Source organism: Lichenostomus cassidix, chromosome Z (genome assembly GCF_008360975.1).
Source record: "Lichenostomus cassidix isolate B80296 chromosome Z, HeHo_3.0, whole genome shotgun sequence".
In the NCBI taxonomy this organism is placed as follows: domain Eukaryota; kingdom Metazoa; phylum Chordata; class Aves; order Passeriformes; family Meliphagidae; genus Lichenostomus; species Lichenostomus cassidix.
Genome location: NC_139511.1, coordinates 22,388,085 through 22,405,391, shown reverse-complemented (window position 1 = coordinate 22,405,391; position 17,307 = coordinate 22,388,085). Strand labels below are relative to the sequence as shown.

Sequence of the window (17,307 nt, the reverse complement as noted above, 5' to 3'; positions counted from 1 at the left end):
TTTATAGAGGACTTCGAGTTCATTGGGTTTTAGCCAGAGCTTTGAGAACACAGGCTAATCAAACTGTGAAGTAGGGAGCTGAGAGCTTGGAAGGTGAGCACCACCAAAATAATCATTGGCTGTAACAAAATCTTAACTTCATCCAAAGAGTCTGACAGAGAGCTATGAAAAATTAAAATATGATATTTCATTTCCAAAAAATTAAGGCAAAAAATGGTATGCCCGTAAGGTGTTTTGTTCTGCGAGCAGTTGTACTTTGCATTGGAAAATGTACTAGTCTGTTTTTTTGTGAAGACCAGAAAGTGACATATGATCATGGAATTGAGGAGCACATTGTAATACACATGCCAAAGTCCATAAATAAGGATTGCTCCATACCATACTCTTTTCTGGCTGATTGCTACTCCTGATCCAGCAACTAATACCAACCATTAGAGCCTGAGTTTACCTCTTAACACTTTAGCTATATGAAGCATGTTTAGTTTTTCTGCAGAGTCTGGGTGCGTATACAGAGATTGGGAAAGGCCTGAGAGTTTTTTAAATATCTAAAGGCATTCCTTTGAAACATGCAAACTCCTTTTATTGGTGACATAGTATTATCAAATGTAAAGAAATAGAGCTCAGAAAAGCTGAATTCCTGAGCTTGCTGTACAGCATGAAGAAGACACATCTTTCTGAAAGAAGATGGTCTGAATGTAATCAAATATGTTAGTGCAAATACTTTAAATTAAGCAAAATTTTGCACAAAAAATAACTAATATAAGTTTTTTGAAATTAGAATCAGTAATGGAGCGTTTGTGACAGCTCCTACTGTTAGTCTCAGCTTTCAACTCTGAGTTGCAAAGGTATTCCTGCTTGCCTTACTTTCTGTTCTGTTGTGCACATCTTATTAAAATAAGTCACGTTTAGGCACAGTGAACATGATTGCTTTTCAAAACAGATTATATGTTTAAAAAGCATGGCTGTAGGCAAAGCTCTTGCACGTCTCTAGGAGTTAAGAGTTTGTTTAGGACTTTTTGTACAGCTTTCCAAGAGCTTTAGTAATATTCATTATTGTGCTGAGTCACAACAAGTCACAACTACAGTTATGCCACTGTGGGAACAAAATAGCTTGAAATTGCTGAGAACACAGTGGGAGTAAGAATACGCCTGTACTGAGGGATAAGTAGCAAAACTGGGGCTTGAGGAGAGGTGGGTGTGTTTCTTAATTGAGGCAAGAAAAAATTCTCCTTAAACTCTCTAAAAACTTTGATAAGACACATTAGTGTTTTCATAAGGGTCTAGGACCTTCTGAAGTAGTATTACCACTTTTTTGCAGGATTACTTTTTGATACATTGATACTGAGCTCTCCTATCTTCTGTTCTTTTTAGTGGATTGCTGTCTGTCACAAATTTAAAGCTTTCCCAATACTTACAGAATTGATTCAACGGTTTCTCCTTAACACTCTTACACTATTATTGAAAGCATGTTTAAAAAAAAAAATCAGGTATTTTTAAGTAGCTTCAGCAACATTTTTGCTTGTAGCTGAAAGGCTTCTCTTGGAAAAATGGAAAATTTTCCCATCTACTTCAGCTACAGGCAGGTATATTGATTTACCACAGCATCAGCTCTCTACAGCACCAGGAAGAAAAGGCCTCCACCAGTGGAGAACAAACAAAAGCTTGGCACTCTTAGAAAATGATGGCAATTAGTTCTTATTTCTCTACTGGTAGGTTATCTGTTGCTCAGGCACTGACAGGTGAGTATTTTTCAGCATCTAGGGGTTTTTGTAATTTTATGTCTTCACCAATATGTTTAAAGTGTAATTTATATGCAAAAATAATGATAAAATTTCTTAATATGTACTATCTCACCCCTCTGATTTTGTGTTGATTTCTCTCTGCTCTGTCCTTCTGTTTTCTTTTAGATTATGTTTTCCATCCATCTTAGCTAACATAACAGTTTATGCTAATTACATAGTAATACTTCACATTTCTTGGTTTTATTAGCTTTCTGTAAATAGCCTGAAAATGCTCTTAGCAGAAAAATCATGAGCATTTTTGGCCATGGTAGAAGCAATCCAGTCAACCGACGCTTACCCATTACTTTTGACTGGGTTCATAACTGCTACTGTTGTGAGCCAGGCATTTGTTGTGGCGTTTTGTAATTTCATTATGCAGTTATTGTGACAAGAACATTTTTGCTGCTCTTCATAAATATTTGGGGGACATCAACAGATGTGCTAGAAAAAAGGAGTGACATGCATTTTTCCAAGCTGCCCTTCTGATCCTAAGCCCATCAAGGCAGGCAAAATTTTTCAATGGACTTCATCATATTTGGAGTCAGCCCCACTGTTCCTTCTAAGTGCCATTATGTATTTCTTTTTTCCTTTCTTTTAAACAGGAGGAAGTGAGAAGGAATAAAAAGGCATGTCTGTTATCATCACCGCAGATAAAAAGCTGCCAGTACTAACCATCTAACTAAGACTAAAAAGGCAGTAACAGAATGGTCTGATGCTGTGGGGGAGCTCTAATAGCTGGTTAGATCAATCAGTGTCTCAACAGAGTCATGACAAGTTTCTGATTTAGTGGGCTGAACCTCTTTCCAGCTGTTAATAGTCTAAAAGATTTTAAGGTTTGACAGGACAAAACTCAGTCTGAATTGCCATTGCCAGAAGTTTCTTCATGATTATGATAAGAGCAGGCCATTTTTTCTCCTCAGAAAGGGTCATCTTTTCAATCATTTTTAGTTCTTTCCTTGACTTGTTCAAGAAGGCAAAACCAAAGATAGCAAAGTTATCAGAGGCTGTTAATGCAGGCAAGAGAAACTGAGATGAAGCTGCTAAGTGTAAATTAATGCACTGGTGATCAGGCTTAATGTGGTACTTGATTGCTTCTTATTAATCTCTTTTTAAAATGAATGTGTCTCAGATGCCCAGATGTGACTGTGTGATAATTATGTGCTGCTAAAAAGCAGATGTTCTACCAGTTAAATGAAACTTGATCACATACAAACATGCTTCTGAAAGGAAGCAGTATTGGAAATCATGATAGCAGTAGTGAAAGCAGAAGAAAAACACTGCTGTTTGATAAAAAATTGAAATATTTATTTGACAAACAAAGCCACAGCAGGATTGTCACCTCAGGAATATATTTATGTTTTTCTGAGATGAGTTGTAAAACTCCCACTCAGTTTGGCTTGAGAAGGAATTGAGCCATGCTATTTTTTCATGAATATAATCATTCAGCTATTTTTGGTTTAAATTCGAGTGGTGTCAAGACTTATATATGCTGATTGGTGAGAACTGGATCGTTTCACAGGATGCTGTGAGTAGTGCCTGGTGAGTAGTGTGTTCCAGCTGCAGCACTGCCTGCCTGCTGACATATTCCCTATTAGAAAAGAAGTGTGATAAATAATTCTCTACGCCTTTGTGACTTCAGCCAATGATTATTGTACATCTCAGGAATACATAGCTTTTCTAAATGGCCCTTTATTCTGCTGCCATGTGAGACTGGGTATAATCAAGAAATCAAACTTTATATAGATGCAGTTTTAATACAGCTAAATACTAGTTCTTCAAGTGACTCACTATGGAACTTTCTAATGCAAATTTTATTGACTAAGAATAGCAGACTTTAAATATTTACATTAATATATCTATATTTATTTTAATTTTAAAAATATTTACAAAGATAAAACAACATAAAAATTAATGACAACAAAGCTACTTTCTTTGGAATTTGGTTGGTACTGACAAAATTCTGCTTTGTGAAAAACTTGTCACTGAAAGGGAGTCTTTGTTTCCTTTGCTTTCTGAGCTTTCAGGTTTCTGAACTGTTCACAGTACAGTGTTTTCCTGACAGGTTTCAGAAGTCTCAGATATAGAGCAAGTGGATAGTTTAGGAAAATTGCAGTTGGAAACTGGAATGTGTTACAAACAAGCTGTCTTTACAGCTGTGAAATGTGGAGGATGAGGAATGAGGAGATGTTTGTAGTGGTTTGTGCTGACTGATGGTGAACAAGACAGCTCTGCTCCAGTGCTGGCGTTGTTGGCTCTTCTCCTCTCTATAATGTCCATTGGAATTGGCTCTACTGGGGATAATCTCAATAGTGAAGTGAAAGACAGAGTGGTAGGAATGGTTTTTATTAGGTCTTCTGATGACTTCTGGTGCCACACATTAGAGCTGCACTTATAGAAAAACATGGGAGTTTAACTTCTGCTATGTCCATTTTGCTATTCCCTGCATAAATGGAGAAGCTCAGTCCTTAGTGCTGGGATAGCTTTGAAAGCAAGTCAAAGGGTAGTGGGTTGATTTCTCTCCCCCTCCTCAAAACAAAGCAATTTAAATACCTGTAGTGTTAATTTTTAGCCATTTCCATGACTGTAGAAATAAAATGCTGCAATTACTACTTTCTTAAGATACAGCTTTTCCTGCTTTGATACAGATGTAATAATTTGCTACGTGATTGTGAACACAGGATAAAGACACAAGACATCAGAAGACTCCCCTGGCTTTGCTGGTTTGGGCTTGAATCCCAAGTGATAGTGGTGGACTTAGTAGAGTACTTGGAAGTCTATGCTGGCATGATTGTAATCTTATGAAAATCAGAAGGGTGTAAACACTTCTGTACCAGAACTACTAACCACAGAGATTCAAAAATCTCAAGTGATGTTGTAAAAAATATGAGGCAAGTGCAAACCATGTTCCTAAAAATCTGGCAAAGACATGATAGGATTATCATGAGAGTGACACCCTTTTATATTGTACTGATTTTACTTACAGATTTTTAACGTGCAAAGTCAGGCCCTCAACTTTCCATGCAGAGTTTCACGAGCAAAAGGTTTTTAGGTTTTGTTGGAAGATTAACTTAGGCAAATTAGGTAATTTGCATGCTTTATTGTGCTTGAGCAGTTGCAGCAATACGAAGGGCACAAAATATTGTTTCTTAGTCACAGTAAAGTCATTCATAAGTACTGGTGATGATTTTTAAGTTAAGCATGCAACATTTGATTGCTGAACTACAACCTTAAAACCATAACCAGGTGAAACAGTCAGAGTAGGAAATCCAACAGGCCTGAACTAACAAGATGAAAACATTTGAACACATCCTTGAATTTTGCTAACAAATATGGATGCATATGGCTTTGCTGAAAAGTTCTTCTAGGAAACCTTGATTGTCTCCATATTTCCAATGAAACTTGAAAAACTTCTGATGTTTAAAACTTAACTCTATGTCACCTTTTTTAAAGAATCTGTGTGTAGGTTGGCTTGTGTGTTTTCTGACATGGGAAAAGAAGGATAAGTGCATAGTCTCTCATTAACTCTTCCCCACGTTTTTCAAGGCTTAAGAAAGAAGTTGTGGTATTCCTTATGTGTTATTTGTTTCTGGAACTTGGTGAGTCGTCTTTGAATGTTCTGTCTTCAGTCATATGAAGCATGGAAATGGCCAGGTTCAAAATCCAGAGAGGCATTGAAGAAATGTATTATACATATTTATGTAAGCATTTTTTAGTGTTTAGCTGAGTTGCTAGCCTTAGAATCGTGGCTTTAGTGCACTTCTGTGAAGCTCATCTAGACCCTATGGATCATACTTCTTATTTGGTAATTTCTAGAGATTAGCATAATAGGTATGCAGGCTTTCTTCTTGCCTCCTGGATGGGATGACTGTGTTTCTCTCTCTGCTTCCATATATTTCACAGCTCTTACTTGCTAAGTTTGTAAGTGGAGACTAAAATCTGTAACATTTAGTGCAGTCTGGAGAAAAAGCAATGTCAGATTGCATTTTGCTGTGCAAAGTTGTGTGGTTATGAGTTGAATTGAGTCTGCGGTTCTTTTTTTTTTTAACTCTTTTTGCTGTTGTGATTATCATTACTTGTGTCCTTAGGAGCTCCAAATGTGGTCTTTTACTACATTGTTCTAGATTTTGTTCTAGGCGAAACAAAACAACTTCAAAGGCTTGTATAAAATATGAGAGACAACACTGGCTCCAGGAGAGAGGAAAATACAGGCAAAGTGTGGAATAGATTGGATTGATTGCAATGGTCTCTGGCAGTCAAAGAGCTTTTACATTGTATTCTCAGAGCATAGGTGGGACTTCGAAGACAGCATTTTGCAGACATTTATAGTGAATATCCTACAAGTGAGAGAACAAGAAAATCCCTGAGAGTTGCCTGCGTGCTTGCTCTGCATTCTTGCTCTGTCATGGAGACTGTGGTCCGGAAAGGAAGGAAACAGAAGCAGTTATTTCAGTTGTGGGAAGCAGGTTGTTTACGGATTTGTGAACTAATTTGTAAATGGCCCTCTGTGACCCCCTGTGAGACACAGATTTAGGGACTGGCTAAAATAATACCCCTGGGGAATCTAACAGCATATAGTTAACTGGAGGCTTCACAGCAGCTGCAGGGGTGATTGCAACCTTGAGTATGCAGTGGCTGCTGCAGATAGTCTCTGTGGCAGAGCTGCTCTGCCTAGGGAGAAAAATTCCTCCTACTTTAGCCCATTAGGCATTTTTTTCCCCACCACAGAGTGAGTGGTGACAACAGGTTTTTACACCTAAAATGTAGCTTCGCATTCTATTAGGTATTTATGTCATGTGAAGACAAGATTATTAATCTGAGCTTGGAGTTTTATTGTATAGTGAACATATTCCACTACAATATTGAAACTAAGTCAACAAATGGCATATCATGAAGTTTCATTTAAAAACTGACTTAACGCTAAAGGGAGTTTTTTCTGTATTTAAGGTAAACATCTGTTGGTGATAAGGAATACAGTGGCATACTTTTCTCTTTCCCTTGAACTTGGAGAGGGAAGACCACAGGTTATCTAAGTCAGCCTTTTCGTGATAGTTCATGCTTGGATTTCTGATCATAGACTTGCATTTAGGCCAAGGAGATGAAGATGTGCTCTGCTGTCTGGTGCACACGACCTTTTGTGACTTTCATATTTGCCTCATATTTGCAACTGTAGTAGACTTGTGTCTTATGCTACTGCAGTGTGTAACCAAGACTTGTACGCCTGGTGAAGAGGTTCAGCTAAAAACAAAGATATTTCTGCTGTTTTACTGATACTAACCAAATACTGAATAATAAACCATTACGAGTATGTCTACTCATGCTATTTTTTATACCTTCTGATTCTTTACTGCTGATGTAATTGTATTTGAATTATATTTAATTGCTTACAGCTGCTCTTAAAATGAGACTGTATACAAGAATGGTTGTCTGACCAGTTAATGCATTTTTTTTTTCTGAGAGCACAATAGTTTAGCAAATGTTTTCATGATAAAGAAATTGTTTTCTTCTTTTCAGATACCATGACCAACAGGATGTTACTAGCAACTTCCTCGGGGCAATGTGGTTGATTTCAATAACTTTTCTATCCATTGGATATGGGGATATGGTACCAAATACATACTGTGGAAAAGGAGTCTGTTTACTTACTGGAATCATGGTAAGTGAATTTTTTAATTGGATATGAGATATATTTGCTGCAATTAATCCCAAAACTTGTGCTAGACATAAAGAAATATTCTGGCTTGTAGAGTGTATACTTGATCAGACCATTCCCCCAGTCTTTCATTCCTGGTAATGAAATGGAGTTTTCTTCTTCTTTAGGTAATTATTTAGCAGCAGTGTAATGAAATACAGAGAAATAAATTGCACCTTGACATAAGTCATAGCTTCAGAAATCTTAGTAAAGTCTTTAATTAAACGTTAAGTTATCATATCATGTTGATCATCTTTGGGCATGTGTAATTGGACCAATACTAATAATGAATCTTCAGTTCTAACTTTGGTTGCTTAAAATTAAGTTATTCACAAAGAGACATGATGGTGGCTAAACTCCTAAGGTCTTTTGTTTGGGCATAGCTTTCTACTCTATTTCTTACAAGTCTGATGGCATATTATTCATAGCGTTCCTTTGCTTTAAGTGGAGTTATGCTGTGCAATTTGCACAGTGAGAGCTTTGGCCACCATTGATACCATACAGCAATTGTTAGGTCATGCATACTCAATATGTATTTATTAAGTGTATTTCAGATGTGGTTTTAATTTTTTTGTACTGCACCATTTAGTCAAAGTTGGGCAGGGAGTGAAGCCAGGGGTATTGTAATGATAGGGAAATTAACTCATATCTACAGTAAATTGGATGTAAAAAAGTTCTGGACTCTGCCACTCTTAATTGCATCAACTTCTGTGTAAATGTCCCTGTGAATGAGAAAGGATGAATGATTGTCATATATGCACTGTATATAACAATAACATACATACTTGCTTCTGAATTTTTGCCATTGATTATAAGTAATGCATTTCCAATATCTACCTCTGTTAAAACAGCTATATTGGGATTATGGCTGAAAGCAAATTATTTCAGATCATTGCTCCTTTTGAGCAGATATGTTGGTAGAGTCTTTGTTTATAATAAGTGTATATGTCCACAAAGTAAAATAGGCGTTTTTTGGTAATGTTAAAGGATTTTTTCACAAAAGGTTAAAAAAAAAAAACTTAAACAAAAATTGATAGATTTCAGGTCTTTGACCTTTATTGATAAAGTCTTACATCAGATTTTGCCAAAGGTGGCAAATGGATATCTCCTTAAATAAAGAGATTGCAGTGGAGTTGAAAGGTACAGGCTGAAAGCAGAGAAATTACTCGGAAGGCTTTTTTAAAGGCTGGTGGCTGAGCTCAAATCTGCCATCTTCTGGGGTATTTGCCTTTGCTCCACTTTCTGTGTTGGAATAAAATGTGAGTGAGAATTAAAAGTGGTCATAAATTCACAAGGAAAACAGATGGAGAAGCAGTGTTTATTGCCACCTGACAGTGCAGGGATTGCAGAATGAGGACAGATAATATAAAGTTACTTCCATTGCTTGCATGAAAAACTAAAGTATGGATTTATCCATATCATTTTCACACATTGACATCTCTTTTTCACAACTGGTAAACTTGTAAAATGTACAGATAATACCTTCATGTCTCTGATTGGGTTTTTAGTGATTATAAATTCTGCAGCTGCTTTGGAAGAACAAAGGCTACAATGAGAATCTCATGGTAATGAGTTTTGAATAAACATCTCCAGAGACACAAAGCATTCTTAACAAAAAGTAGCTGCCGCATGATGATAGGTAAAACAATAATGAAAACGTCACCACTAATTTCATTAATGTCATCTTTGAGTAAAAAATTATGGAGCAAGGGGAAAAAGTCAGATGCTGAAATTACTCTGGGGTTTTTGGGATTTGCTTTTTGTTTTGTTTGTTTTGTTTTTATAAAGGATCTGAGTGATATGAAGTATGACACAGTAAATATAATAATGAACTCTCTTCTAGCCTAACCTGCGATACCAAAAAATTTACAGGTCTTCAATATCATTCTTTAAATCCAATTACTAGTCTGGAGCTTGTACAGTAGCTAACTAATGTTTGTTGTGGAAAATATAAGATCCTAAAAGAACAGACCTAGTGATTTTTATTTCAATAGGAGCAATTGACTGTCTAATTAAAAGATACACAAGGTTAATTGTTGAATGGATGTAAAAAAATAAAAGTGTATATTTGATTTTAAGAGGGAAAGTGTAATTCCCTAACATCTGAAGCAGCAAATACGTTGCTGGATTAGTGTGATCAAAACCAAATACCACTGAGTGTTTGCTTTTGGATAAGGTCCCTATTAAAAAGAATGGAAGGGGGAATAAATAGAAATACTTGTACAATAAATAGAAATACAAGAGTAGTTACCCAGACCACTGAAGAGTTAATACTGGCTTTGTGGAACTGGTGGCCCATGGAAGCCTCTTTTGGTGTCTTGATTCCTATGAAGGAAGAGCCCAGGTATCCTGTCCTCCCACTTTCCCTCAGGAATTGCTTTCTGTGCAATGGAAATGGGAGTGCTCAGGCTGAACTCTGCCTTGTCCTTCAGCCTGGGAAGTGGACCTTGTGCAGTCTGCTAGTGGCACCAACTTGTGCTGACAATTAAAATTGTAGTTATTACTGTCTTTAGTCACTGGTGTCAAGTGACTTCTTTTAAATTCTACAAATGCACACTGCTGGAAAACAGGAGAATCTTTACACATATTCAGATTATACCAAAAGGACAAATGCCTTGAGAATTATTGAGAATAATACAGCAAAGAAGTCTGATTAATGTATTAGAGAAATTGGGGGAAAAAAACAAAACCAAAAAACAAAAAAACACCCTGGGAACAAAGAAGGCAAATAGTGGAAAAAATATGAACCATTTACATTTTGATCTTGCAAAGTACTTAAATATGTGAAACCTTCATGAAAATACTGACACAGCATGGTCCAAAGATGGGTCAATGCAGATATGCTTTACAGACAAGCATGTGAAACTGAACTGGATACCTCATCTCAGTTACCAATCAGTGCTTTTCCAATGAGACTTCCCTAGGCAGCAGTAGCAGACTATGGGCCAGGTGGAGTATAAATGCACAGCAAATGTATCCTCTGCCCTCTGTATACATTGGGCAGGTCTGCAAGCGTGCGATGGACGGATACAAATACGGCTGCAGTCTCTGTTCTCAGAACAGGATAGAGAGGAAATGGGGAGACAGACCTGTGGCATCCTGACCATGCCGTGCAGCTCGTCTGAGTGCTGCATTTGCATGTGTTTTGTGCTTACTGAAGATGCCCTGCCTGGTTGTCAGTGCACACCCAAGCAGATCTCTCAGATTCTCAGCAGCAAGGTGATCTCAGCCGCAGGTGGAACACTTTCCTTATACAGTTTCTAAGTGGAACTTCTTGTGTAGGCTGCACTTCCACCTTCTTGATGGCTTTTTGCAGCTAGGGCCTTGTAGTGGTTTGCAAAATTTTCCCTGCTTTATAAGGATAATAATCAAGTTGGCAAAAATTTGAAGAAGGTCAGTAGTAATTGGTAAGGAGGAGCGTGAGAAGATATGGGAAGATGCATAATTATGGACTGTGAGGTGGATAACTTTTCCAGACCTTTGTAAGCTTTTGCAGTTACACAAGATGAAACAATGGCAATCAGTTCTTCTGACTGCAAATACCAGGAGCTCTTGCAAATTTTTAGAAGGATGTTTTTCCTTTTAGATCCAGCATTATGTGTTGAGGTAGTGCATTTGTTGTATGATGCAAAGTTTATGATGCAGAATCTTCCTGCAAAGCCACCCACCAAAAATTAGAAGCAGACATGTAGGTCAAACCCATGTAGCTGCAAATAGAATGGATTATTTGCAATTGTTCTGTCCTGGGATGCACAAGTTCGTTATGTATAGCTTGATGAAGTTTGTTTTAAATGAAGCAGGTGTTATTTCAAAGTGTCTGCTTTGCTAATGTGGAAACTAGAGTTTAATTGCCTCTGTTCTGGAAATGAACTTCAAAGAGATTTTTAGGCCTGTGAAAGAATCAAATAAGTAAGAAAAATTTCTTAAATTTATACAATACATGTGGACACGATTAGAGTTTTTATTGAAAAAAATTTAAGTGGCATCTTTCAGCTATTTGAATAGCACTCATGTAGGTGAAATGCTCTTACTACAGTAGTTGCAATGCAGTCATTATGTAAAATCTGGCCTTAGGGACAATAGTTTTTATTAGTTCCAAACAGTGAATCAAAAATTAATAAGGTCTCATTTTAAATCTTCTCATAATGAGGGTTTTAATGTCCTTTGGAAGTCTGCATTTAGTTCTAAACAATCACAGTTTCTTTCCTATGAATCATGAAAAAATGATGAGGGTGAGATGTTTCTCCTGTGAGAATAGAGGACTCTTAATCTAAGGCTGAATTGTGATGTTTGTACAAATGGTAATTGCAGACTCAGCCTGGTCTTACCAACAAATACAGAGAACTATCTAAAAGAGGATCATGCCATTTAGAGTAGCAGTTTCTAACCGTATTATTTTTTTGCTAGCAAAATCTGAAGTGTATTACCTTTGAAATTTAATAGTTGCCAGATTGTAAGAAAAAGAGGAGAAAAATAAGTTGATTCTAACTGCATAGCTTACATTGTCTGCATGTCTTCAGGGATGAGTTCTAAAAAAGAGAAAAATAAGGTGAACATAGATTCGAGCAATCAAATACAAAAATTATTGCACAGAACCTTATGGATAATATACAAAAAAGTCATAAATTGTTGAGCATAATAATGTCTAAAACATTGTGTGATTTTATGAAAACATTTGTTCACACTGTTTAATTGTGTAGTGCATTGGGGAAAAATAATGGCTTGTAAAACACAGAAATGTAGTTTAAATTACACTCTAAAAGCTGAAAAGGTATGATCAATTCTAATTAGAGCAGTGTGGTGAATAGTTCTGTGGATAAGGGGATATTTAAAAAATCTAGAACACTGTTCAGTTTTTATTTTGCTGAGAGTACAGAAAATATGAAAAGCTTTTCATACAAATTGATAGCATATTGGGTCCATGTCTCAGATATATGCTATAGTTTAATTATTTGGTTCTGATAATTCAGTAATAAATGTAAGTGACGCCAGGATTTAGAACAGTTTGTGTTTATTCCTTGTAGCATAGTACAACCTAAATAGACAGTGTATTGAACAGAAAATTTGTATGGAGCAGACAGTTAATGATGCCTGAATTCTTAGGGATAAAGCTATTAAAAGTTGGGCTGCTGAGAAACTCATCAGCTCCTCTACTGCTGTTGTTCCAGCGAAACAAATTGCAGAAACAGAAACTTTTGTAGGGATCAAACAGTTCCATACAGTTTGGGATTGTTTTATGTCTATGACTTGTGGGAATGAAATTTCTAACTGAAGTAAAGAAAAATAAACTATCAAAATTGAGTTGAGAAGCTCCAAAATGTGATCCATGAAGTAGGGGTTGAGAGGGCAGTAATCTGAAATGTGAGAGAATTGCTGAGGCTCTACTCCATAAACAGCATCTCTTGAAAGGTTTCACTGTCTTTCAAAGTCAGAAAAATTGAGGGAAAAAAGTTTCTTCAAAAGATCTTTAGTTTGTACCAGTAGAGCCTGGAGCATTTCTGAAGTGTCAGAGGACATTCTGGGAAGTGGGAACTGGTTCCCACTTAGGTCTAGTTATGGGTCCATTTCAGCAAATTCAAAGGCAATTAGTTCCTGGCAGCAGTTGTCTCATGCTATCTTTGTTTATGTAGATATGACTGGAGCTGATGACTGTTGAAGCAAAACTCCTTTGTTCTGAGAAAATGTAATTTCATCTGCAATAACCTCAGATTTAATACAGCAGTTTTCATATACTTATACACATATTCTTATGAAGCTTTTGTATTTATAACACAGGTATTGAACGAGAACATCACTGGTAGCCATCATCCTGAATTATTAAAGTGATATTTCCTATCAGCCTTATAGGCTGTTAAGTGTGCTCATTTAATGAAATCACACTTCAACCTTTGTTCAGCAAAAAGTTTTTTATGTGTGTCAAAATAAACTGTCCAGGGGTTTTTTACCTGTTATGACCACTGAAGGTGTACAAGAAGCCCAATTGTCAAGCCATATTTAATTGTCAGGCTTCTCTGAGTTAACTCTACAACCATTTATAGGTTTCCCTGTAGAATAGATATTGTCTTCATGTTATAAATCATTATGTCCTGTGCTGTCCCAGATGTCTCTCCAAGTACCCAGCTTCCATTACTCAAGAAGTTTACTTCACCCTCATTTATGACTACCCATTATTGTGTGTGACAGTATTTAATCAATTTCACATTTATATGTAACATCTAATGGTCTTCATAATTTTCATTTTTGCAACGTTGCTAAAAACCTTATGGACTAACTAGAAGTAAACACATCTGCTCATCTACTCTTGTATAGATCAGAAGTTTAAATGTTGCAATAAAATCCTAGGTGAGATACAGACAAACTCCGCTGAAGGCAACAGTAGCCAGGCAAATACTGAATACATGAAAGTATAAATAATGCAGAGGTATTTTAGATCACCCTTTTGGCTGAGATGGCATAGTTGTTGTCATATTACTCATCTTATTTTGTTTCGGTCTTGCAAGGTTACACATCTCTCCCAGTAAACAGTGAGAAATGCAAAACCACATTTACACAGCACCATTTCCCTAGCCTCTGTCTGTCTTGTTTTGGAGAGGTTTTTTTCTACTTCAAGCAACATTTTTAAAATTTTTTTTCCCCTTCCCGGGTGGTCCTATATGTCCACCTTTGAGAGAGCCAAATGAACAAAATACCTGTTTCAATTCTTACAGGATTTTCATTTTATGCAGAGCAGCAGGAGGAATGTTGTGCCTTTTCTGGTGCAGAGCTAAATTTCCCACCAGAACCATATGTCTGCAAAGCGCACCTTCTCTCTCCCTCAGTGGATCCCAAGGGAAGTGAGCAAGAAATGTGGCAACTGCCTTCTTTCAGCTACAGGCAAGTATAGCAGGACATTTTTGTGGCACCTACACCACTAAAGAGTGCACTTCACCTCCAGCCCAGTAAACCAAAGATGCCAGGAGACATTCAGCTGAGACACTGATACACAGTGCTGCTTCCCTTCTCACCAACAGCACCCTCCAGGCATGTATATAACCTTCAGGTGGTTGCAGGAGTGATTCAATTCACTGCTGTCTTGTAAAGGTATTTTGAAACCTTACCAAAAAGAGAACCAAGTAACCATGCCAGAGGCATTTACTTGGCAGAGTACAGGGTTTCTCTACTGACCAAATGCTGCTTTCAGTACCAATTGAAAATGCAGCTGGTGCTAAGCTTTATTTGCCTTAGATAAACCCTTGGCTGAAGAGTAGAAAGCACCTCTCTGGCTATCACTAAACTGGGTCTTGACCAGAATGTTAGATGTACATGCTAGACTTCACTTGAAGTCTCGACCCTGCAGTTTTGCAATCACTGTATTGCAGCAGTGTGAGCCCTTAGTATTAGCACTGTGAGTGGTAGTAAAGGCATGGTCTTGATCCAGATTCCATAGCCACATTTTCACTGTGCACTTTGGGAAACACCAGCTTTTTCCCTCCAGCTGCCATGGAGATGTCTGCTGTGGTTTACCATAATGTAAAATTCCATGTAGTAACTTTTAGTTAGTCAGCTTTGGTATGGTGATTCTGTTACCAACAGAGAATTCAGGGTGGATTGCATGAGTGATGAGGACAGAAGATTGTGATTGGACTGCAAAAGGCATTTCAGCTGGTGTGTAATAAATATATTGATTAATAACTTTGACAAGGAGGAAAAAGGCAAAGTCAGTGTGATGTGCACACTATACCTGGATAATACAGACCTACCACCTTTATTAATTCTTATTTATGTTCCTGTAGCACTTCAGGACTCTTAACACCTGATCCTATTGATACCAGTACTGTATAAAGACAGTAAAAATACATAGTTCAAATTACTGAACAGTTTGCCATTCCCATTGAACTAACAGAATGGGTAACAAGGAGGAATTATGTAGGATCAGAACAAATTATCTTGGCATACCAGAATCTGATGTACCTTCACGGGTTTTGCTAGGATTCATAGTAAGTAAAATCCTACACAGAGAAGGGGAAGATTTTAAAAGAAAACTATATATTCAATTTCTGTGTGTTTCTAGGGAGCTTTTGCTAAGTAAATAGGTGATGCAAAGCATCTCCATCAGGAGTCATAAAACAATGCAGCTGAGGGCAAATGTTCTGGATATAATACCGTAGAGAAGGGACTACATCAACAAGAGCAGAGTAACATTGTAAGAATGACAGGCAAGGAAAATCACCATTACAGCAATTTCTGATGTGTCTAAGCAGTCGAAAGGAGGCTTGCATTAATTCAAAACTAAGTGCCAAGAGGAGAGACTATGCAGCAGATAGGGAAAGTTGCAGTTTATGATGCCTGAGGGTAAAGTGAAAGATAACACGAAGTAATAGCCATGTTATTAGAATTCTGAGGATCATGTTTAAGCATTTTGTTGCTAAATTTAAAGTATAACTTAAAATACAATGAATTTTGCCTTTCTTTTTTTTTCCTTTTCCAATAGCATGGGCTTGATATCAAGAAGCCAATGCCTGAAGACATTATTTTTTCCTCCTCAATTTAGCCTGTCCTTCCATTATTTTTTTTAAGGGGGATCAGTCATCATTTAGGCTTATATAACTGAGAAAATTATTATCCTACTAATGTTTAACAAGTGCCTAAGTATATATGAGTAGAATGCCAACATACACTTCTTACATTTCTATCAGGAAAACTCTCTTTGGATTCTAGGCATCAAAGAGAGTAGTGGAGAATGGCTTTCACAGACTGTTGCTTGCCTGCATGAGCATTTGAACTGCAGGTGTCATTCTTTGTCCCTAACAGGAGCAGCATATTTAGAATTAAAGATACAAAGAGTGTTCTCAAGTTGTTTACAGTCACATCAAAGTGTTTCCATAAGGGGCAACAGCTAAATAGATTGACAATCAGCTGTCCTGTGTAAATGGTTGTGAACCTAATGCTAAAGGTTGCACTGCTCACAAATGCAAGTTCTACATGACCATCAGAGATCTGATGCCACTGTGAAGTCCAGAGTTTGTTGAGTTGCTCAGAGGGAAGGCTGAGAATATCTTTGATTTCAGATTTCTTGCTTTTACTGTAGACTAATATGCTACATTTCTCATCAAGCAAGAAGTGCTGTGCATTTAGGATGAGATTCATGTGCTTCATGTTCTGGTCCTTGCAAACAGGAAATAAGCATTGTTCAGCTCATCAGCAGAGTCCTGATCTTGTTGTTTTAGAGAAGCCTGTTCTTAAATCTGTGGTCTTTAAGGGTTTCTCATGCTTTAGTAGATAATTTCATTTAGCTTGTTCATGCTTTCTGGAAAATAGAAAATTTCAGGTACAACAGCTTTTAAAGCTGGTGGTTGCTGGGAAACACTTGATCATGGAGTACTTGAACACCAAATTAATGAATGGTTAATTCTGTTTATTACCTGTTTCCATTAAGTGGAGCAAATGAACAATGTAGTTAAACCTTAACTTTGGCTTGATCAATTTGCTTACACTGCATGTGTTGTAATAATTTCTGTCCTAAGTGCCCTTAAAATCAGGCTGCTTACCAAGCCAAAATACACTGCAATAACTCTGTAATGCAGGAGATGGTCAAGCAGCTGACTTACGAGTGAGAATTCCAAATAGAATTGATTATTGCTTGGATACTTGAAAATATACACATTCCTGCCTTTTTCATTTTTTTCATCTTATATATAATTCTCTTGAACAACCGCTTGAAGCAGTGATTTACTTTATTACTTACTTCAAAACAGGATAAAAATAATGATGTTGAAAATTATAAAATGTAGTATCCAAATATAAGACTTTGTAGAATTTTATTCTCTAGAAAATCCCTCCTGCATTTGAAATATTTAT

General features: G+C 36.9%; 1 protein-coding gene across 5 annotated transcripts in view; it reads left to right on the top strand.

Annotated features, from left to right (window-relative positions):
• Positions 1-17,307, top strand: part of KCNN2 (potassium calcium-activated channel subfamily N member 2) — a 68,533-nt gene that overhangs the window by 38,608 nt on the left and 12,618 nt on the right. For all 5 annotated transcript variants that reach the window (XM_085043199.1, XM_085043200.1, XM_085043202.1 and 2 more), the window contains one exon: positions 7,293-7,434. In XM_085043199.1, the coding sequence (XP_084899325.1) occupies positions 7,293-7,434 (142 nt within the window). The remainder of the gene's footprint in view (positions 1-7,292; positions 7,435-17,307) is intronic.